At 40.1% G+C, this 21,858-nt stretch overlaps 2 protein-coding genes across 11 annotated transcripts in view; both read left to right on the top strand.

Moving 5' to 3' along the window:
• The window catches only part of CCDC62 (coiled-coil domain containing 62), a 44,411-nt gene that overhangs the window by 12,225 nt on the left and 10,328 nt on the right, over window positions 1-21,858 (top strand). For 7 of the 10 annotated variants that reach the window (XM_073881241.1, XM_073881246.1, XM_073881237.1 and 4 more), the window contains 6 exons: window positions 1,399-1,500; window positions 6,180-6,268; window positions 6,606-6,721; window positions 9,552-10,280; window positions 13,067-13,223; window positions 16,822-16,947. In XM_073881241.1, coding sequence (XP_073737342.1) covers window positions 1,399-1,500; window positions 6,180-6,268; window positions 6,606-6,721; window positions 9,552-10,280; window positions 13,067-13,223; window positions 16,822-16,947 — 1,319 coding nt within the window. The remainder of the gene's footprint in view (window positions 1-1,398; window positions 1,501-6,179; window positions 6,269-6,605; window positions 6,722-9,551; window positions 10,281-13,066; window positions 13,224-16,821; window positions 16,948-21,858) is intronic. The other 3 variants (XM_073881240.1, XM_073881243.1, XM_073881245.1) reach the window with 3 other exon arrangements.
• On the top strand, window positions 7,170-7,910 carry LOC112837422 (complex I assembly factor TMEM126B, mitochondrial-like). The gene has a single exon (XM_025889692.2). The coding sequence runs from the start codon at window positions 7,216-7,218 to the stop codon at window positions 7,816-7,818; it is 603 nt and encodes a 200-aa protein (XP_025745477.1). The 5' UTR covers window positions 7,170-7,215; the 3' UTR covers window positions 7,819-7,910.

Here is a 21,858-nt window from a genome sequence, read left to right on the forward strand (position 1 = left end):
CACACATTAACCTCCAAAGGGCCTGGAGCACATGGGCGTGAGGGAGGTCATTGCACGGACATGAACAGGATGGAGTCAGGATTTTCAACACTCCTACACCCTGTGCCAGTGAGTTGCTTTTGAAATTGTGAAAGTTTATTGTGGTCAATTTAAAAGACTCAGCCTTCTAAAATCTTATTATTATTTTTTAAAGATTTCATTTATTCATTTGACAGAGACACAGCGAGAGGGGGAACCCAAGCAGGGGGAGTGGGAGAGGGAGAAGCAGGCCTCCCGCAGAGCAGGGAGCCCGATGTGGGGCTCAGTCTCAGGACCCTGGGACCATGACCCGAGCCAAAGGCAGACGCTGATGACTGAGCCACCCAGGTGCCCCTAAAATCTTTTTCTTATGATGCCCTGACTTGTGGCAAATCATGTGCTTTGTCTACATTTGTAGCTTCAGCTATAAAACCGTAATCACACTATACGCCCCTTGACAGCAGGGACAGACTCTGTTATCTCTTTAAAGGACAACAAGGTAATGGACAGGGGAATCAACTCAGTTTGGGTGGACTGGGAAGGTGACTTTGAGGAGAACATTTGAGAGAAACTTGGATGGTGGGAAGAACTAGCCACATGAAGATCTGGGCCCAGAGCCTTCCAGGCAGGAGGAACAGCAAATGCACAAGCCCTGAGTGGGTTTTGAGGTTGGGACATGTTCAAGGAACAGAACAAAAGAAGGGGGAGAGTGATAGGCCAAACCAGGCCATTCAGGGCTTAGGGTAGTGATTTGGATTTCATCCTAAGGGAGTTAGGAGGGCTTTTAGGAGAAGAGTGACATGAGCAGATCTTTTACTTTTTTTTTCTTAAGATTTTATTTATTTATCAGAGAGAGAGCACAAGTACAAGCAGGGGGAGCAGGCAGAGGGAGAAGCAGACTCCCCACTGAGCAAAGAGCCCGATGCGGGACTCGATCCCAAGACCCTGGGATCCTGACCTGAGCCGAAGGCAAACGCTTAACCGACTGAGCCACCGAAGCGCCCCACAGATTTTTTACTTTTAAAAAATTGCCCTGGTGTGCCTGGCTGGCTGAGTCGGAAGAAAATGTGACTCTTGATCTTGGGGTGTGTGTTTGAGCCCCACTACTTCAAAAAAAAAAAAAAATGCCCTTATTGCTCTCTGGGCAATAGGCTGTAGCAGGAGAGGCATGGTTTGAGCAGAGAGACCAGTCAGGGATAGGGAAGCCTGACGAGGTCATTGCCAGGGATGCAGTGAGGCTTAGATATATGTTGGCTGCAGCTCCGACGGGACTTCACATTAATTGGAAAGGGTGCCGAGGGCATGAGAGGTACTCACAGTGTATATTCTTCTAGCAAATAGTATTTATTCAAGGACTTTTGTTTTCTTCTATTTGTGAAGAGGATCTAAATGAAAAGACAACAGAAAATAATGAACAACGAGAAGAGATCATTCGTCTCAAGCAAGAGAAAAGTTGCCTGCATGATGAATTGGTTTTTACTGGTAAAAATAGATAATTAATTTAAGTGATTGAATAGTTCTTTGTAGCCTAAACTTTCTGTGGTACAACTATGATAGATTAAAGGAATTACACCTCTCTCAAAATAGTAACTTTTTAAATACACTTGGACCAGGAGGGACCAGGCAGGGAATATTAAAGTTGTCATCATGCCTCCCAGTTAACCCTGTTTCCTCTTCTAAATAAGGAGCTACCTTCCCTCTCTTCTAGCTTGAGTATGTGACTATACTTTTCACTAAAATCGTGACACATGTGCTTAAAAATCCATTAAGAAAGGATTTTATGAATCGAAGAAGGAAGGATGTTTATACTTTTGCAAATACTAGGTAAAAATTAGAAATTCAATTGTCCAGTTTTGCAAATAGATCGCCTGTGATTACAGTTGGAAAAATGCACATGTGTTTTGTTATATCAGCATGAACCTGAAGTGATAACGTTAAGGATGAATTTTTCATAATTAAAAATAGCAAATTTATCAGTAGTTTGCCTTAGGCCCCCTTCCAGATAAACATAAAAATTGCATTCCATCTCCCCAGCCACATTCCCCCACACCGTCCCCTATATACCCCACTAGTTTCCACTAGTTCAGACCTCTCCCTCTCCGTTGCTGGTTGAGAATCACTGATGTATAGATCTTATCTCTGTCCCTGCCAGCCAAATTTTATTAGGCTTTGTATTTAGTATGAGGAAAATCATAGATTTGGAGGTGAAATTCCAAACAGAATTAAATAAATTGACATTTTTGGCATCTAGTTATATATACCCTCAATTCCCTTCCTTCTAGGAGGAGAATACATTTCTATAAGCTAAAGGGCAAAATGCATTATTAACATTTTTTCACATAAAATGGAATTCTTAATTTTCATGTCGTATGGTAAGGATGGGGAATTGCAGTTTTCTACCATCAGAGGTCACTATTTCTGTTATTTCTAGGATTGCTCTTTCAAAGTTAATCTATTAATAAATATGCATATGTAAATATATATAAAAACATATGTATATTTGAAGCTTTACAGTTGATTTACAAACAATCTTTGGATCAGAGTTTTGGAACTCTGCTAGTTGCTAAGAAACTCCTAGGCCCACAGAAAATCCATTTATTTTTAGGCTTGGGATGCCTGGGTGGCTCAGTCGGTTAAACGTCTGCCTTCAACTCAGGTCATGATCCCACGGTTCTGGGATCGAGCTCTGCATCAGGTTCCCTGTTCTGCAGGGAGCCTGCTTCTCCCTCTGCCTGTCGCTCCCCCTGCTTGTGGTCGCGCGCTCTTTTTCTCAAATAAATAAAATCTTAAAAAAATCCATTTTGTGAAATAATTTTTTTTTATCATTTCCTAAGCTGATTTCTTTTTTTTTTTTTTAAAGATTTATTTATTTGAGAGGGAGTGAGCGCATGAGTCGGGAGGGGCAGAGGGAGAGAATCTTCAAGTAGACTCCCTGTTGGGATCGGAGCCTCATGAGGGGCTCAGTCCCAGAACCCATGAGATCATGACCCAAGCTGAAACCAAGAGTTGAACACTTAACCAACTGAGTCACCCAGGCGCCCCCTAAGCTGATTTCTTAAACATCTTTTCTACTCATACCACTGTCTCAAAACAATTTTTGTATGTTTAAGTTATATAAAAGTGAATTAAGCCTAAAAATAATTTTAAAAGGCTTAACATGATAATATGCTGTCAGGTGCTCTGGCTGAAAATGAACACATTTTATTGGAAGCTAGAAGATGTCTTAAAATTACACTTTTATGTTAAGTTCAAAACTTTTTCCCTCTCATTGAAGATGAAGTTTTTCACATAAGCTTAGAGACATGTTTCATTTGTTTGTACGTAACTGCTTATAAGAAGTTTGCAAATAAAGTGAGAATACCAGTTCACATTTCTGGGGTCCTGATGGTCGTGTAAATGAGGCCTCATGGGAGCGAGTGAGTGCCTCAGTTCTCTCAGGCAGTGAAAGGCAGAGCCTTGGCCAGACTGAGGCAGCTGCAGACTTCCAGGCGCCTTTCCCTGTGCTGTCTTGTTTAGGCTCCTTGCTCAGGCAGTGAGCAGTGGAGTCCAGTACCTCTTTGTTTCCTGTGACCACTTTGTGAAAATAGGTGGACCCACTCCACTTGGATTTCTCAGCTAAACCCAGCCATGTAGAAAAGTATCTCATCTAGGAAAACATTTATATTTCCAGTGGAGTTGCCTCCTATGCAATAATAGATTATTCTAAAGTCAGGGATTAAGGCAAAATTCAGATATATTTAAAATTACCCTTGAGGGGTGCCTGGCTGGCTCTGTGGGTGGAGTATATGACTCTTGATCTTGGGGTCCTGAGTTTGAGCCCCACGTGGGGTGTAGAGATTACTTAAAAATAAAATCTTTAAAAAATAAAATTATCCTTGAACTCCAAATAAAGTAGTTGGCTTTTGTTTAGGGGCCATACTGAATTCAAAACAAGTATCTCTACACACTAGGATTTGCACCCAGCATGTCACAGTGCTGTTAATACGAGAGGGGGGGTGGAAGTGAGATCAGGAGAGAGTCACAGGTGCCTTGTGGGCATTGCTTCTACTGTTAAAGTAGCTGTGATTCCTTTTATTGTTTTTTTTTTGTGCTTATGATCGAATTCATAAGTTAGATGCAACTCTACATAAATAATGCAAATCCATTACATTTATATGCTTTCATTATGGTATTGACTCATGTAATGCAAAGAAATAAATTCAAAATTGAATAGGAAAGACGTAGTAGTTTAAACCTGGCCACTTGGCCAGGTTCACTGTGCTTGTCTTCACATTTTCGATTCTGTGCACAAGGATTACCTTTGAAAGCAAGGTGCTATTACAGACCCGCATCTGAAAGGCTGAGCGTGAAACACGTTGGGGAGGAGAGAGGGTGCTGTGCACAGACCCCTGTCACTCTTTCCTCTCCTTGGTCCCCTGACCACAGACAAACACTGCAGAACAGCAGTCTAGTGGAGTTGCAGTCTATAGCAAAGTGCATGCCTTTGTCCTTAAGTGTTTTATGTGATGTCCAGATGTAAAGTAATAATAAAAATTTTTTATCCTTTTTCATCCATGAGAAAAATGACATGTAAAAAAAGTGTTTTATGAAAGAACCATAGATATAAATTTTTATTTAGATTGCATCAGATTTTCTTAAAATTAATTCATGTAGAGCGTTATTTTATACATTTAGCATGAACTTCTTATAAAGATACTGATGTTTTTCTTAAGCATTTATTGTTGATTTCTCACTTCTGTGTGAATCACTTTCTCATTAAGAATAATATTAATGTTTTTTTTCTGATATTAGCCCTTGTACAGCACTTTATTTTTTTTTAAAGATTTTATTCATGTATTTGACAGAGAGAGACACAGCGAGAGGGGGGTGGGGGAGTGGGAGAGAGAGAAGCAGGCTTCCCGCCGAGCAGGGAGTGCGATGTGGGGCTCAATCCCAGGACCTCAGGACCATGACCTGAGCCAAAGGCAGATGCTTAATGACTGAGCCACCCAGGCGCCCCTGTACAGCACTTTAGATTCTTTCCCTCCTCTGGGTTCTCATCTACCAAGTTCTGAAACTGTTTTTAGAATATGGCTTTCTCATGCCCTAACTCTAGTTAGTGGCATATCCGTGTTTCAGCAAAGCATTGATGATCTTTGTAAAAGAATGAAGATTTAAAAAAAAAAATTATCTTTGCTCTCTATTTGCACTGAGAAAAATTGAGTGTATAACTATGTGTATTGAAGAGAACTCGGAATCTTAATTACCTATCAGGTGAAGAGTTTTCAAGAGGTAGAAAATCTATGGGCGCCTGGGTGGCTCAGTTGGTTAAGCGACTGCGTTCGGCTCAGGTCATGATCCTGGAGTCCCGGGATCGAGTCCCGCATCGGGCTCCCTGCTCGGGAGGGAGTCTGCTTCTCCCTCTGACCCTCCCCCCTCTCATGTGCTCTCTCTCTCTCATTCTTTCTCTCAAATAAATAAATAAAATCTTAAAAAAAAAAGAAAATCTTTAAAGGAATGCTGGGCAAGTTTATCTGCTATGTGGGCACTTCAGAGACACAAATATCTTTGGTCTTTGGTCAGTAACAATATATAGGAAGGGCCTGATTGTGAGATTATATCAGACTGACTTGCATACTGGTAAAAATCATGTTTTTTTTTTATACCTTGTAATGTTCATTTTTTTTTTCTGTTGATAGAGGTAATATGTTGTTTGGGTTTTTACAATGAAAATGCATTCATAAGTTACTCATGTAATGTGAAAAAAATTTAAAAAGTAATATGTATTTTATCATGCCACCCCCCCATTAAAAACAGAGAGGAAAACAATTGTCATTAATCCTCACATCTAAAAAAAGTTTCTTTAAATACTTGTGTATTTGCTCTCAGACTTTTCCTGTGTGTTTGTGTATACAAACATACAGTGTGATTTGATCATACAGTTGATACAATTCTGAATCCTTTTTTGACTCAGCATTAATTATATTGTGAAAATTTTCAAATTTGGTGAAAGATCTAGTCAGAATCACAGATTAAAGCTCTTCCCAGCTATGCATTTTGTAAATTTTAAGTTCAGGAACAAGGGGAAAACAAGTTACTGGAACATTAAATTTTTGGAAATGAAAAGGTTTGTGTTGATATGGCTGATGAAAAATACTTTAATAATGATTCTTCTTAAATAGCAGAGAGAGAAAAAAGGAAAGATGAGTTACTTGATATTGCAAAGTCAAAGCAAGAACGTACAAATGCAGAACTGCATAATCTGAGACAGGTATGTCCCCAGTTATACTGTTCTTACTATTTGGGAAGCATTTATAAACAAACATCAAATTAGGAAAAGTGTGTGTCGATTTTTGTTTATGGTGCTTTTGGAATCCTAACTACATTAAAGGTATATAATATTTAGCATAGCTGATAGGGTCTTGCTTATGGTAATGAAAGGTTTGGAAACTAGTTATACTAACGAATCCGAGTGCTAACATAGGAAAAATAAAAGCAAACATATTTAGCATATTTCTCTATCACTGTCTGATCTGTTTTAGCATTTGAATGTTGGCTCATTATAGTTTTGTTGTCACATCTTACTGATTTATCAATATCTATGGCAGATTTATGTAAAACAACAGAGTGATCTGCAGTTTCTTAATTTTAATGTGGAAAATTCTCAGGAATTAATACAGATATATGACTCAAAGATGGAGGAATCAAAGGTTCTGGAGTCCAGGTAATCTTAGCAAGATGCTATTAGTATGATCTTGTATTTTATTTTATCATTCAATCTATTTATGAAGTACTTACTATGGGCCGGTATCTACTATCATTTCCTATATGGTAGGGAGTCAATAAATATGAGCTAGTAATTGTTATTATAATCCTGGGTTATAATGAGACCTGATCTTAGAATTTTAGGCCTGATCCTGATTTAGCCACTTGGTAAAAGAAATTCATTAGCCTTGGGCGCCTGGGTGGCTCAGTTGGTTAGGCGACTGCCTTCGGCTCAGGTCATGATCCTGGAGTCCCGGGATCGAGTCCCACATCGGGCTCCCTGCTCAGCGGGGAGTCTGCTTCTCCCTCTGACCCTCCTCCCTCTCATGCTTTCTGTCTTTCATTCTCTCCCTCTCAAATAAATAAATAAAATCTTTAAAAAAAAAAATTCATTAGCCTTGGGATGCAGGTGTGGTGCCGGTGAGAGCTGGGGAAGTGCCCAAGGACATCAGAATGGCAACATACACACATGGTCAGCCCAGTCTTTCTTTAGGAGATACAGAATTCAGAAGACCAATGGTCATCGAAATCATAGAAAAAAAATTTGAATATCTTAGAAAAGAAAAGACGTTAAATATATATGGCACAGTGTTCTTTGGAACAGCAGCTAGTTTCTCTGGAATAATGGCCAACTTCATTTTCAGACACTGCTTCAAGGTTAAACATGATGCTTTGAAGACATATGCATCACTGACTACACTTCCATTTTTGTCTACTGTAGTCACTTATAAGCTCCTTGTAACAGACGCTTTATATTTGGGCAATATAAGCCAGGAAAATTGTGTTCTGAGAAGTTCACTGATTGGCATAGTATGTGGCGTTTTATATCCCTGTGGTTTGGCTTTTTCTAAAAATGGACGCCTGGCAGTTAAGTATCATACTGTTCCACTGCCACCAAAAGGAAGGGTTTTACTTTACTGGCTGCTGCTTTGTCAAACAGAGATAAAAGCTATGATGATTCCTCTAGTCCTTCAGACGGTATTTGGAATATTTAATGGTCTACAGCATTATGCAAGATTTGGAAGTACACTTGAGAAAACTGTACATGAAGATTAATCAAAGAATGAATGGATACTAAATCAGCAGAATGGGTTTTTTTTTATGATGAGGACTCAGGCATTGCTGAAGCAGTTAAAAGTAACTGGACAGTTTGTTTCTGTTCCTTTTGCCTGGTATACAGCAGGTACTCAATAAATATTCAGTAATTCAGTAAAAAAAAAAAAAAGAAATTCATTAGCCTTATTTGTGTATTGTTGTGTATAAGACTTTGAGCTCAAGTAGAAACCAGAGGTGAGTCATTTACTCTTTCGTGCGGACTCAGAGTTTAGTGTTTCGCACTCACTGGGCTGGGAATGGGGAAAATAAAGATACACAGGACATGGTACTTGGCCTAAAAGAAAAAAACACCGACGAATGGTATAAATAACTGTAGTAGTTGTTCAGCTAGCTGAGGATGATCTCTGCTTTTAGCTGGATTTTCCTGTTTTCCTTGTTAGTAGAAGGAGACACCTCTTCTTACCTATAATCAGTGTGTGAACTAAATTGGTTTTGTAAAGTTAAAATGTAAATATATGAGGTGTGGTTTAATTTAATAGGCATATAGCTGTCCCACAGTTAAATTTAGTCTACTTTTCCAAGCAGAAGTGTGACAAGCAGTCATGAATGGGAACAGGAATTAGGGAAGTTCCCGGCCACCCGGTGTGACCGTGCAGCTCCTTGGCCTGGCAGTTAGCAGTTGCAGGAACCGTTGGAGCAGCTCTTGCTACAGACAGAGTGACTGCTGAGCCGGCTTTGCTTTTCTTTCCAGGCCTTCTGCTGGGGGTGTTACACTCTTGCTTTGTGCCCTAGCTGCTGCCGCTGCTGGTACACACTGCACCAGCCTGGAGTGCTCGCACAGGCCGAAGCCCCTACCATATTGGCTTTTCCCTTCTCTGTACTTCGTTGCCCCTGGGAGGCACTTGGGCTAGATGAGTGAGGCTGTTCTTTAAGAGTGTGGAATGGCCTGTGCCCTTCCAGGAGGTGGGGGTCGAGTTTTCTGAGGGCTCTGAACTCTCCGTGTCCAAATATCTGAAGACAGTTTATCAAAAGGTTTATCATGTTTGTATATATTTTCATTTTATGCACACCTGTCATTCTTACTTTAGACCAGCTTTCAGTATGTCGCCATGTAAATATCCAGCAGGTAAATGGGATGGCCGTGAATGCTGTATGGTAGACGCATTTGGCCCTTCCCACTGTGTCTCTGTTCCTTGAATCTCTGTCCCCTTTCAGTCCTGGCTTTACCTCTGTTTACTGTGAAACTAACAATTAGGAAGAGGAAATAACAGATCAATCAACAAGTATTTACAGAACACTTAATGTTTGTAAAAGGCTATCCTAAAGTGCCAGGAGGATTAAAAATGCCTCTACATATTAAGGAACTTAGGAGTCTATTGAAAGACAGGATATGTGCATGAAAGTGAGTGAACAATATAGTTATAATAGAAGTTTGCTGCCTGATTAAGTAGATGATACAGTAAAATGAGGACTGTGGTATTGGCAATAAGCACGGTGGGAGTTGAGGACGGGAAGGGGAAAGAGAGTGTGTGGGCTTGCTGGTCAGAGAGACTTCCTTGAAGTTGGGCTGAAATCAGGTTCTGAAGAAAGAATACACATTCTCCCTTATGTTTTCATTTCAGACAGATGGGTCTTAATAGGATTTAGCTCAACTAATAAGGTTTGGGTGAAATATCTAGAGTGACAGTATCAAGTGTATCTTATAACTTCCATTTTTTGTAATGCCACCACAGCAGAGACATGTGTTTGTCAGACCTTGAGAATCACCGCCCAAAAGTCGATATTAAGAGGGAGAAAAATCAGAAGTCATTGGTTAAAGATCCAAAATTTGAGACCACGTTGATTCAGCAAAATCGGTCAGACAGGAGCCCTTGTGATCTGTGCAAAGAGAAGAAACGACAGGGTAATACTTCATTTGGGGAAAAAAGTGTAACTGCTATCTCATCTCTGTTTACAAAAGATGTACTGGAGAAGCAAAAGTCTTGGTCTCTGGGAGGAAAAATGCAGATCGAATCAGAAAACAAAAGTACATTGTGCAAGATCCATGCAAAGTCACCAAAAGGTAATGGGATCGGGACTCAGAATGAAGAGAAACAACTCTCTGAAGCATCCACCTCGTTATCTGATGAGAAACAGTGGCATGATGTCAATGTGTACCTGGGCCTGGCCAGCTGTTCTAGTTCCAGACAACCAGAAAAGCTGGATGTTGAAAGTCAAGATGACATAGAAAGGTCTGGAGTCTCCTGTTGCCATAAAAATGAAACCTGTCTTGGGGAGAGTGACATGTATGAGTCCAAGTGCTGCCACCCGAGTAACTTCATCATTGAAGCCCCAGGCTACATGTCTGACATGGAGTGGATGAGCATTTTCAAGCCTTCTAAAGTGCAAAGAATTGTTCGCCATAAATCTGTGTGTACTTGCTCAGAAAGTGCCGGTGGAAGGAAATACAACTCCGCCATGAGGTTAGTAACATTTTGTACTGGGCAGCGCTGATGCTGGGAAATGGAAGGGGCTGTGGTAGCCGCCGCGTGCTTGCTCCATGGAGAGCAGTGTGTGCGAACACAAGTCGTGTCTGAGGCCGACCCAGTACTCTCTTCCTCAGCATGTAGGCTGTTGAGTTTTCCATTGTGCAGAGACCATATTAGATTCCAGTGAAGAGTTTGTACCTAGGACAGCTTCTGAGGCAAAGGTTTTGTTTGAAAACAAAGCCATTTGTCATGAGTTGGGCAAATATGTTTTTTTAAAAAACTAACAGTGGGGTCACTTTACAGAGTAGAATGCTGCTCTGGGACATTCCTCACCCCTGGATCCAGTGTGAATTGATAAGCTGTCTATGCAGAGATCACACTCCCTAGACCCCTGATAAGAATTTTGCTGGCCACCTCCCCACCCCCACCCCATTGGCATATTTACATATCCAACTGCTTCTGCCTTTCTGTTCACTTTACATTTCCCAAACTTGCTTTCCTTTTTTTTTTTTTTTTGAGATTTTATTTATTTATCTGACAGCACAAGCAGGGGGAATGGGAGAGGGAGAAGCAGGCTCCCCACTGAGCAGGGAGCCTGATGTGGGGCTCGATCCCAGGACCCTGGGATCATGACCTGAGCCGAAGGCAGATGCCTAACCGATTGAGCCACCCAGGCGCCCCCCAAACTTTCTTATTTTTTAAAATCATGCAAGAAAAAAAAATTTTTTATGTAACAAGCTGGTAAAAGTTAATAGTTTTTTTAAGAGAAGAAAATGGATTAGTTATTAGCATATGCTGCATTATTCAGGCTCATCTTATTGTTAGAATTGCTAAATCTTGTGGTTGAGGGGCACTATAGTAATGTTTGCTATTTTTATTTTTATTTTTTATTTTATTTTTTTTTAATTTTTTTAAAGATTTTATTTATTTATTCATGAGAGACAGAGCGAGAGAGAGAGAGAGGCAGAGGGAGAAGCAGGCTCCCAAGGAGCAGGGAGCCCGATGTGGGACTCGATCCCAGGACCCTGGGATCATGACCTGAGCCAAAGGCAGACACTTAGCCATCTGAGCCACCCAGGCGCCCATTTTATTTTATTTTAAAGATTTTATTTATTTGACAGAGAGAGACACAGCAAGAGAGGGAACACAAGCAGGGGGAGTGGGAGAGGGAGAGGGAGAAGTAGGTTTCCCACTGAGCAGGGAGCCCGACGCGGGGCTCGATCCCAGGACCCTGGGATCATGACCTGAGCTGAAGGCAGACGCTTAACCCATCTGAGCCACCCAGGCGCCCCAATGTTTGCTATTTTTAAATAAAAGCTAGCTCTTGGGTCTTAAATTACAGAAAGGACAAAGTTGCTATATTGAGAGCCTTATTTTAATCATCACACTGACTTTCCTAGGACTTATGATAAAAATTTCTTTCTGGTATTTTCATTATTTGGATTTTTCTTTGGCCCTTTGAGAAGCCTGAGCCATTTAAAAATCATACAGATAGTTATTTTGTCAGTTGTGAACTTTAAAAAAATGGTTGTCCCACTAAATGTTATCTATTCATATTAAAGATTTTCTTTAAATAATTGCAAGTATCGGGGCGCCTGGGTGGCTCAGTCGTTAAGCGTCTGCCTTTGGCTCAGGTCATGATCCCAGGGTCCTGGGATCGAGCCCCACGTTGGGCTCCCTGCTCAGTGGGAAACCTGCTTCTCCCTCTCCCACTCCCCCTGCTTGTGTTTCCTCCTGCTTTCTCTCTCTCTCTCTCTGTCAAATAAATAAGTAAAATCTTAAAAAATAATTGCAAGTATCAGTAGGGCACAACTGCACATTGTTCACTGCTGAACAAACAACACGCATATATTAAGGGAAAACTATGTTAGTTTTAAGAGCATAGTGGACATATCTTAAATTTAACATATAAAAGAAATTCAAATTTAAATTTGGAGTTTTGTTTCAAGACCCTTTTGACCTCCCTGGCTTGAAATAATCCAAACGAACTGTGCTGCCGGCAGAGGCACATGCCGAGACATCACATGCCAAACACGTGATTAAATAGAAAAGATAATTATGTTTTCCTAGTTTTCCTTAGATTATAAGAACTTACTGTGTACCTGTTCTATTATCAGACCACCATTCTGTATGACAAATAGGCCTTTAGCTGTAGAGGGAGAAGCCACGGCAGCCTTTTCTCCTTCAGGTTCGGGGAACATGGGAGGAGGAAGCTCCAGTGCCTTTGGTCTGTTCCAGAACAGCTTTTGCGGTTCACTCTGCTCTGAGCCCACACTTTAAGAACATACCCAGACACTTGGCTGCATGTCTCTCTTCTCTTAATACTGAGGACTTATAGAAGAATTAATAGCTGACAATGCTGTTCTACTTTCACAAAAGGACTTTTAAAAACCATTAACAAAAATCAACTTCACAAACCAAAAACCCAAAATTTTCACAAGTTTTTTCCTCCCTTTTGGATGATCCTGTCCCTTGAACCTTCTTTTTTGTTTTCTTGTTTTTGGAAGGGGGAGGGAAATTCTCTGTTCTGTTGTTAACCCTTGAACTAAGAATTTTGATTTAATTCTTACTGCAGAGCATATGCATTAATTTATAATATTCCACTCAAGCATTCTATTCAAATCTGTAATGTTCTGCTCAAATTTGAGCTTCTTCATGAAAAAGAAAAACTTTTTTTGGGGGGGGTCCTGTTGAGATACTTTTAAGTATAAGACTATGGGTGATAATATGTTTGATACTGTTTTAAGTTGTCTGTTTCTGTTTGGTTTTATTATTTATAGTGAGCTAATTGCCATCCAGCATTCCCACTGTTTGGGTTCTTCAAAATCTGCCACAAGAGAGGATGAGAAATTAATAGACACAGAGCCCTCTTCTGATACAAAGAACTCACCTAAGATTTTGTTATTCAACAAAGAGGCACCATTGTCCACTGACAAGGTTTGTGTTTTGCTTAGAAATACCCAGTTTATTCAAGCAAAACTTCTCCCCAACACACTTCTAATTCTTCTGTAGTACTGCTTTTAGTGAACTTAATTTTGGTCATTCTTCAATTTTTTTTTTTAATTATGTGATTTTAATTACATCATTTAACCAAAGTCAGAGTTTCCTTAAAATATTATCCTATAGATTAAGTCTAGTTAAAATGTCCCTCAGGCCCTCCAGGTGATTGGTAGATATATATATACACACATGTATTTTAAACATAACAAAAAATGAAGGCTATAACTAGCAATATGCACCTACATTCAGATTTAACATGTTTACATTTGCCATATTTGTTTATTTTTCTTGTTGGAGAAATAAAATATTACAGATAAAGTGTGAGTCCCATGCACCATTCTCCCCATGCCCCATCCCCCCAACAGTTAATCACTATCCTGAAGTTGCATTCGTGCTTGTTCTTATACTTTTACCTAGTATGTAAAAATATATATTTAAGCACTACATAATGTTGTTTTATGCTTAAAATGTACATAAATGGGGGTGCCTGGGTGGCTCAGTCAGTTAAGCATCCCAGTCTTGATTTTGGCTCATGTCGTGATCTCAGGGTCCTAGGATTGAGCCCCACACTCAGTGGGGAGTCTGAGATTCTTTCCTTCTGCCCCTCCCCCTGCTCTTGCACACTCAACGTGTGCTCTCTCTCTCTTTTAAATAAATAAATCTAAAAAAAAAATAAGGGCACCTGGGTGGCTCAGTCAGTTAGGCGTCTGCTGTTGGCTCAGGTCATGATCTCGGGGTCCTGGGATCAAGTCCCGTGTTGTCAGGCTCCCTGCTCAGCGGGGAGCCTGCTTCTCCCTCTCCCTCTGCTACTCCCCCTACTTGTGCTCTCTTGCTCTCTCTGTCAAATAAATAAATACAATCTTTAAAAATAAATAAAATGTACATCACTGGTAAAACACTGTCTCTATCCTTTTGCAATATGATTTTTTCCAACTTTGTGAATATTTTGTGACATTTATCCATGCCCATACTTGAAGACTTTGTCTCTTCATTTTGATTTTTGATTGATGTGTAGTCCATTGATTTGAATACACACCTCCTGATGGTCAGTAAAGTTGTTACTACATTGTCACTATTATGGATGAGCCAGTCAGTATCTTCACCATAAATGGGATCTTCAATGCAGCTCTTTCACAGAGAAAATAAGTTCAAGTGAACTTAATCACCTTTGGTGTTATTTGGGGGGAAGATAATGGGCTTTGAAATTGATCTGAGTTCAAATCTTTGTTTTGCTTTGTGTTAGCTCAATGACCTGAGTAAAATTATTTACTTTCTTTGAGCCTCAGTTTCTTATGTGCAAATATGCAATAATAACATTACAATTGCTTGGTCTAAATGTGATACTATGGGGCCTGGCCCCTAACAGGTATCTGATGAGTGTTAGTTCTCTTTGTTAAAAATCGACTCTACCAAGTGTTGACTAGAATCTGGAGCAACACAGACATTCACTGGTGGTGGGGAAATTCACTTGGGAAAACATGTTAATAATTTCTTAAAAAGTTAAATATATACCTACCATATGACCCAGCTATTCTACTCCTAGAGAAATGGAAATATGTCCACACAGGGACTTGCATGTGAATATTTAAAGCAGCTTATTCATATTAGCTGGAAAACTGGAAACAACCCAACTACACATCAATAGGTAAAGAGACAAACTGTGGTGTATCCATGCAATGGAGTACTTCTCAGGAATAAAAAGGAATAAATTACTTACACATACATAACATGGGTGAATCTCAAGATAATTATTGCTGAATGAAAGACGCCAGACAGACAAAAGTATGAAAGTGTTTATATAAAATTCCAGAAAATGCAAACTAGTCTTTGGTGACAGAAAACAGATCAATGTTGCTTGAGAATGAGGGGAGGGACTCAAGAGGAAGGAATTCCAAAGGAGCATAGGTTTTGATGAATAGGATCCCTATTCATTGTGGGTATGGTTTCAGGTGTTAGCTACTATCTTTTTTAGCTCTCATGAGACCTTTTTTTCAAAGTTTGTACCTATTTTTCTGAGGCAATATGTGACATTGCATGCTTATGTAGTCCATATATACATATATATTTAGGTTTGTGCATGTGTGTGTGTGTGTGTGTGTGTGTGTGTGTGTGCACATGTGCACACACATATCTTCTGGATCCAGGTCAGTAGTGATCATCTGTGTTCCTGGAAAATTATAATTGACTGGAGCCCAGTGCAGGGCTTGAACTCAAAACCCAAAGATCAAGACCTGAGCCTAGGGGCGCCTGGGTAGCTCAGTTGGTTAAGCGACTGCCTTCGGCTCAGGTCATGATCCTGGAGTCCCGGGATCGAGTCCCACATCAGGCTCCCTGCTCAGCGGGGAGTCTGCTTCTCCCTCTGACCCTCTTCCCTCTCATGCTCTCTATCTCTCATTCTCTCTCTCTCAAATAAATAAATAAAATCTTTAAAAAAAAAAAAAAACAACCTGAGCCTGGATCAAGAATCGGATGCTTAACTGAGCCACCCAGGTGCCCCTAGAATTAACTTTCCCTAAATTTATTTTTTTAAGGTTTTATTTATTAGAGAGAGTGCGAGAGAGAAGGAGCAGGAGAGGGAGAGGCAGATTCCCTGCTGAGCAAAGATCCCTGACATGGGGCTCAATCCCAGGACTCCAGGATCATGACCTGAGCCAAAAGCAGATGCCTAACTGACTGAGCCACCCAGGCGCCTAGAATTAACTTTCCTTAATGAAAAAATTAGTCTAGGTACTTTTGAGGGTTGTTGTCATGCTAAAACTTCAGGTCCCAAAGTTGAAAATTAAACAAGAACAAACTAAGGCACATATCCACATATTTTAAAAAGTTTACAAGCCTTTATTTAGTGTTAAAGCTACATTTTGCAAGTATTTTGGCTAATACTAATTAGCATGCTAATTATGGCTTTAGAAAGTGGATTTAGGAGAGCTAAACAATGCCTAGGATTCTTTTTTTTTTTTTTAAGATTTTATCTTTAATCTTTACACCCAGTGTGGGGCTCAAACTCATAACCCCAAGATCAAGAGTTGCATGCTCTACTTACTGAGGCAGCCAGGCACCCTAGCCTACAGTTCTTTTTATCACATAGATGTTACTTAATTAGTTATAAGTTCTGTTGAAATCAAATAATTTAGCCAAGTAGGTACTTTTTTTTTTTTTTTTAAGATTTATTTGTTAGTGAGAGAGTGTGCACAACTGGGAGAGGAAAGGGAAAGAGAATCTGAAGCGGACTCTGCGGAGCGCAGAGCCCGACCTGGGGCTCGATCTCATGACCCTGAGATCAGGACCTGAGCCAAAACCAAGAGTCAGACAGTTAACCAACTGAGCCACCCATGCACCCCTAGCTAAGTAGGTTCTAAGAAATAAATGGAGTTTGGTTATTCTAGTATTTAATGTCCTGCTTTGATATGTAATACTTAAAGTCAGAGAAATATTAATGGGTAGTTAACATTTGTGTTTATAACATTGTACTTGTAACTATAAACATTTAAAAATGCTTCCTGATTTCTTGAATGCTTACATTGTGTTGTTTTCCCAGGATGACTTTTCGCCCACAAGCAAGCTTCAGCGTTTGCTGGCAGAGTCTCGCCAGATGGTTACAGACCTAGAGCTGAGTACTCTGCTCCCCATCAGCTCTGAGAATCTCAGCAGCAGTGCCAGAAATGTATGTGGTTACTTTTCTTTTGACCCCATCTGTGTATCTGAATATTCCTCTGAGTATTCATTTGCAAATATCACTGGTCAAGCATCCCTTTCTATCAGAAGGAAAGTTCCTTTAAAGGAACTGGTTTTAAAGATGAGGGAAAAATCACACTCAAATGTCACTGCACCCAAACTTCCTCTTCCTGATTGCCTGGGTTTATGAATATAAATTCTTGGGGATATAAAAAATATACATTTTACTATAGAAAATTTCAAATACAGAAGTAGAATATTACAGGGCACCTGCGTGGCTCAGTTGGTTGGGCATCTGTTCCCTGTTCGGTGGGGAGCCTGCTTCTCCCTCTTCTCTGCCCCTTCCCCCTCCTTGTGCTCTCTCTCATGCACTCTCTTTCTCTCAAATAAATAAAATCTTAAAAAAATAATAAAGTAGCTTTTAAGGGGCACCTGGCTGGCTCAGTCAAAAAAGCATGTAACTCTTGATCTCAGTCATGAGTTCGAGCCCCACTTGGGTGTAGAGATTAGTAAAAAAAAAAAAAATGAAAAAAATAAAGTCTTAGTCACTGACAGGTCCTTCCCCATCTTCCTTCTTACTTCCTCCTCTTTCTTCTCTTTCATTTTTTTTTTTTTTAGATTTTCTATTTATTTGACAGAGAGAGACACAGCCAGAGAGGGAACACAAGCAGGGGGAGTGGGAGAGGGAGAAGAAGCAGGCTTCCCGCGGAGCAGAGAGCTCGATGCGGGGCTCGATCCCAGGACCCCGGGATCATGACCTGAGCCGAAGGCAGACGCTTAACGACTGAGCCACCCAGGCGTCCCCTCCTTCTTCACCTTTTTAATACCATTAATTTGTGGAAGAGACATTGGGTCATTTGTCCTGTAGCATTTCCCACATTCTGGGTCTTGCTAACTGTCCTCACTGTTATTTAACACATTCCCCTATCCTCCATGATTTCTAGGAACTGGTATTTAGATCTAGTGACTTGATTAGACTTGGGATCAGTTTGGGGTTTTTGTTTGCTTTGGCATCACTCCTTCACTGATGATGCCGTCTGCTGCGTATTCCATCATATCAGGAAGATCCTAATATCTGGTTTTGCTACTTGAGGATGTAAAGCTTGATCGCAAATTCAAGAGTTTGTCAGCCTGAGCTTTTATTATCATAAAGTTCACTTAATGATTTTAGCATTCTTTGATTATTACTCAGATCTATTATTTCTTTATTTAAAAAAATTTTTTTTTAATTTTTTATTTATTTGAGATAAAGCGAGAACAGGGAGGGGGGCAGAGGGAGAGGGAGAAGCAGTCTCTCTGCTGAGCAGGGAGCCAGATGCAGAGCTCAATCCCAGGACCCTGAGATCATGACAGGAGCTGAAGGCATATGCTTAATTGAGCCACCCAGGTGTCCCTAGATCTATTATTTCATTAGGAATTGCAAAATAGTCATTCTAAATCTGTCATTCCTTCAGGGAGTGTTTTACAAATTAATTTTAATTGATTTTTCGGAGCACAGTAACATTTCAATAGCAGTGATGTAAGTTGCTTTGTGGATTTTATAGCCTTAACATAAATAGTGAAAAGAACATTGAACTTGAAATCAGGATACTTGGGCTCCATTTTCCTAATCTGTAAAGTAAGAGCTTGGAACTGATGCTTTTAAATTTAAGAGACCAGGTACATTACTTGGGTGTGCTGTGTGCATAAAGATAATTTGAAAGCCATCAAATTAAACTTTTTTGTATCCCTGACTGAAAAACTAAAATAAAAAAGGTCTGTAAGAACACCAAAATACTTCTTTTAAAATCAACTGTTTGTAGCCTTTAATGCATATATACTCATTCTTTAATGAAAACTAGTCCATGGGATGCCTGGGTGGCTCAGTTTAGCATCTGCCTTCAGTTCAGGTCATGATCTCAGGGTCCTGGAATTGAGTCCCGAGTCAGGCTCCCTGCTCAGTGGGGAGTCGGCTTCTCTCTGTTCTTCCTCCCAGCTCGAGTTCTCTCTCTCTCAAAGAAAGAGAGAAAGAAAGAAAACTAGTACGATCACTAGTTCAGTAAGTTTAGATAAATGTATATATGCTCATGTAACCAATATCCCAGTCAAGATATAGAACATTTCCGTCACCCCAGAAAGTTTCTCCATGTTCTTTGGAGTGGACCCCTCCCTTACGCCCACCCCAGGGAACTACCAATCTGATTTTTATCATGAGAGAATAGTTTTGCCTATTCTATAACTTACTATAAATGCAGTCATATAGTATGTATTCTTTGTCTAGCTTCTTTCAATAGAATTATTTTGAGATTCCTCCATGTCGTATATGTTGGTACTTCACTCCTTTTTATTGCTGATCAGTATTCTGTTGTGTGACTAGACCACAGTTTGTCTATTCACCTATTGATGGGACATTTGGGTTTCCAGTTTGGGGCTATTACAAATAAAGTTGCTATGAACATTTTATATAAGCCTTTATTTTTTTTTAAAGATTTTATTTATTTATTTGACATAGGGAGAGAGACAGCTAGAGAGGGAACACAAGCAGGGGGAGCGGGAGAGGGAGAAGCAGGCTCCTGGCTGAGCACGGAGCCTGATGTGGGGCTCAATCCCAGGACCCTGGGATCATGACCTGAGCCAAAGGCAGATGCTTAATGACTGAGCCACCCAGGCACCCCAAGCCTTTTTTTTTTAAAGATTTTATTTATTTGAGAGAGCGAGCAAAAGTGGGGTGGGGGGAGGGGCAGAGGGAGAGGAAGAAGCAGACTCCCCTCTGAGCAGGGAGCTCAGTGTGGGGCTCCATCCCAGGACCCTGAGATCATGACCTGAGCCTAAGGCAGCCGCTTAACTGACTGAGCCACCCTATATAAGCCTTTTTTAAATGGACATATGTTTTTATTGCTCTAAGGCAAACTAGAAGTAGAATCACTAGTTATAGGACAGTCATATGTTTAACTTTTTAATAAGCCACCATACTGTTTTTCAAGGTGGTTTGCACCCTTTACGTCCCTGCCAGCAGTGTGTGCAAGTTCCAGGGGCTCTGCATCCTTGCCAGCACTTGGTTTTGTCAGTCAGCTTGATTTTAGTTAGCCGTCCTAGTAAATGCGAAGTGGCATCTGGTTGCTGTTTCACTTGTATTTTCCTGATAACCTGATGATGTGCCTCTTTTCACATCCTTATTGGCTCTTCACATATCTTCTCTTGTGAGATGTCTGTTCAAACCTTCTACCCATTTTAAATTTGAATTGTTTCCTTTGCTACTGAATTGTAAGAGATCTTAACATAGTCTGCACACATAGCCTTTGTCTTTTGTCAGATATATCGTGAATATTTTCTCCCAGTTTGTGGTTTGCCTTTTTATTTTCTTAAGTGTCTTCTGAAGAGCAGAAAGGTAAAATTTTGATGAAGTCCAGTTTATCAATTTTTTTCAAATGCTCTTTGTACCCTGAGAAATCTGCCTCAAGGGTGTGAATATTTTCTCCTCCTGAAAGTTTTAAAGTTCTGTTTAGGTTTATGGTTTATCTCAGTTTAATTTTTGCACAAGGTATGAAGTAAGGATCAGGCTCATTTTTCTTCACATAGATATCCAGTTCCAGCACCATTTGTTGAAAAGACTGTCCTTTCTCATTGAATTACTTTTGTTGACTTTGTTGAAAATCAGTTGACTGTATGTACAAGGGTCTATTTTTGGACTCTCTGATCAGTTCTATTGATCTGGTTGTTCTCCTTAGACCACATTGTACTGAATATGTAACTCTGTAGAAAGTCTTGAAATCAAGTAGTATACATGCTCTACTTTGTTCTTTTTTGCAAAATGGCTTTGTCTCTCCTAGATCTTTTGCAGGTCTGTAGCACTTTTAGAGCCAACTTGTCTATTTTCACAAAACTACACTCTGATATTCTGATTTCATTGAATTTATAGATAACTTTGGGAAGAATTGACATTTTTTTAAAGCTTTATTTATTTAAGAGACAGAGAGAGCACAAGCAGGGGGAGCGGCAGAGAGAGAAGCAGACTCCCCACTGAGCAGGGAGCCTGATGCGGGGCTTGATCCCTGGACCCTGGGATCATGACCTGAGCCGAAGGTAGATGCTTAACCGACCGAGCCACCCACGTGCCCAAGAATTGACATTTGTGAAGAGAGTATATATCTCCATTTATTTAGGTCTTTCTTCATTTCTCTTAACCGTATTGTGTAGTTTTCATAGGGGTCTTGCATATCTTTTGTTAATTTTATTCCTATTATTTTGTTTATTGATGCTATTATGCATGATACTTTAAATTTCACTTTCTAATTGTCTTTTGATGGTATAAAGGATTGCAGTTGACTTTTGTAAATTGTTCTTAACTAAATTCACCTATTTTGGTAGGTTTTCTTAGGATTTTCTACATAGACAATCATGTCATTTGTAAATAATTTCTTTTTCTAATCTTTAGGTTATGTCTTTTTCTTACCTTACTGCTCTGGCTAAGACCTCCATGTCAATGCTGAATAGAAAAGTGAGAGTGGACATCCTTGTCTTGTTCAGTGAAATTCTCTCTGGTGGGGGTATTGCTTGCGTAGCTCTCCATCATATTGGTATTTTATTAGATTCAGAGTTCCATGGCACTGTTTCCATGTGCCTCAGATGATCTGAAATTAGAACATTAACCGTTTTATTTTATTATTATTATTATTTTAAGATTTTGTTCATTTATTTGACAGAGAGAGACACAGCAAGAGAGGAAACACAAGCAGGGGGAGTGGGAGAGGGAGGAGCAGGCTTCCCGTGGAGCAGGGAGCCCGATGCAGGGCTCAATCCCAGGACCCCAGGATCATGACCTGAGCCGAAGGCAGACACTTAACGACTGAGGCACCTAGGTGCCCCTGTTTTATTATTTTTTTGAAGATTTTATTTTTAAGTAATCTCTACACCCAACGTG

This window comes from Callorhinus ursinus, unplaced genomic scaffold, assembly GCF_003265705.2.
Source record: "Callorhinus ursinus isolate GAN/ISIS: 27379988/994484 unplaced genomic scaffold, GSC_fseal_2.0 scaffold41, whole genome shotgun sequence".
Taxonomy (NCBI): Eukaryota; Metazoa; Chordata; class Mammalia; order Carnivora; family Otariidae; genus Callorhinus; species Callorhinus ursinus.